The 2,115-nt window shown below is 39.1% G+C and overlaps 1 gene segment (V, D, J or C); it reads right to left on the bottom strand.

The window, feature by feature from the left end:
• Nucleotides 1-215: 215 nt before the first annotated feature.
• On the bottom strand, nt 216-869 carry LOC140525482 (immunoglobulin heavy variable 3-23-like). The segment is given in 2 exon segments: nt 216-649; nt 742-869. Coding segments are annotated over 2 exon segments (465 nt in total).
• Nucleotides 870-2,115: the final 1,246 nt, after the last annotated feature.

Here is a 2,115-nt window from a genome sequence, read left to right as displayed (position 1 = left end):
AGATAGATAGATAGATAGATAGATAGATAGATAGATAGATAGATAGATAGATAGATAGATAGATAGATGATAGCTACATAGATAGACAGGTAAATAGACAGATAGATTGATAGATGACAGATACATAGATGGGTGGAAGGACAGAAGGATGGGTGGGATAGATTTCATTGTGAATTGGGAAGAAATCATAAACCTTGAATATTTTTCAGCCTCACACTTCACCTGTTATTCTAAGTGGTCTCTTTCTGCTCAGTATTCTTAACTTCCCTCTCCAAGTCATTCTGCACATGGCCGATCTGATCCAGTAGTTTTATGTCTAGTCTCATATGTTTTTTTCTCACTGTGTCTCTTGCACAGTAATAGTTGCCTGAGTCCTCAGCTTTTAGGGAATTCATTTGCAGGTACACCATGTTGTTGCTGCTCTCCACCGAGATGGTGAATCGGCCTTTCACAGAGTCTGCATAGCTTGTGCTTCCACCATTAGCATACATCCTTGCGATCCACTCCAGCCCCTTCCCTGGAGCCTGGCGGATCCAACTCATGTAATAGTTGCTTATGGTAAATGAAGCTTTGCAGGAAAGGCGAAGAGATCCTCCAGGCTGTCTCACATCACCCCCAGACTCTACCAGTTGATCATCACAATGGACACCTGCAAATAGTCATAAAAGACAAAAGTCACACAAATATATCACTTCAAAGAGTATTTCCTTAGTCTGGAAGCAAAAAAAAAAGATAAACTACCTTGTAAAATAGCCAGAATGAAAATTACATTCAGTCCAAAACCCATTGTGCAGGCTGTACAATGTCAGTCCTTAGGAGAGAAAGCCACACAAAGGAAAACGTCCTCTCCCAGGACTGCAGACACAGAATTTTGATGGTTTTCATCCCCTCAGGGAGGAGCACAATTTGCATTTCTTTTTCTCTTCAGTATTGGTAAGAGCAACTGCCTCCCACTGGGATGAGTCCCAGCACACAGGTGTTTCCCCTAAACTAGGGAAGGTTAGTGACACAGAGAATCTAAATATCATTTGTGAGGACTCAGTGTCTATCCTTCTCTTTCATTCCATTCTTCTCTCAAAATTAAGGGTATTCTCCTTGTGCTTTTATACCATTGCCCTTTCTAATTAGGAAGGAACCCCAAAATTTCCTCATTTTTTTTTATCTTCAGTAGTTTTTGGATCTATCTGCGGGGAGGGACACCACTTCTGACCTTACTCCTGACAACTCTGCTGGCTTGTAAAGCTTTTTTTTCTTCATTCTCTGTATAACTGGAATTCATGTGAATTATGTATCCCCAGTCCCATTCAAGGTCCCTTATATCCAGAGTATGCTCTATTGGTATGAGAGACGTCATTATCAAGTTTTCAAATGAGTAGTATACTTAGGAAATTAGCAGACACTAAAAATCCGAGTTTGATTTTGCTTTATTTTTTGTTTAGACTTTACAAAGGGCAAGAGAAAATAATGTAGATTAAACTTAAAAGTGTGTTGTGCATTCCTTTTCCTTCCCTGGAGAACTGGTGTTCAAAAAAAAAAAAAAGAAAAGAAAAAACTTTCCAGCATACTCAAGTTCATATCCCTCTGCGTTGGAGGATTAGAGACACAAAATTGATACAGCAAAATAAAGTCTGCTGATTCCCCTGCATTCTCCAGAAAGTTCCATGTTTTGTTTCTCAGAAGGACTCATTGTGTGTGGTAAGACAATGACACCATATTCTCTGGCGTGTCTGGGCAAAGGTATAGGCTGAGCCTCAGATTGCTCCTTCCCAGAGCAAGGAAGTCTGCTGCCATCTACTGTGCACAGTGGCATCAGAACTGACAGCATTTTTCTCTCATGTCCATTTAACATTAATTCTTTACTTACGGGTAAAAAGTATTCTCATCAGGGATCATTAGTATGCTGGCAAAAACACAAGTTATTCTCCAATCAGCCTTTGTGATTGTGGAATTTTGTATATTGTAAAGCTTTAACTGGCTTTTTTTTTTTTTCAGTGTTTCTCTGATTTTTCTTCTCCTGGTCCAAGTCTTATATTCACATTATCTTTGTCCTTGCTACATAATCTATAGGAAAAGGACCAATTCAAGGCATCTTATAAAATACAATTAAATTTCTGT

The sequence above is a fragment of the Notamacropus eugenii genome, chromosome 1 (genome assembly GCF_028372415.1).
Source record: "Notamacropus eugenii isolate mMacEug1 chromosome 1, mMacEug1.pri_v2, whole genome shotgun sequence".
Taxonomy (NCBI): Eukaryota; Metazoa; Chordata; class Mammalia; order Diprotodontia; family Macropodidae; genus Notamacropus; species Notamacropus eugenii.
Note: the sequence above shows the minus strand (reverse complement) of the source record. Positions and strands in the feature narration are given on the sequence as shown.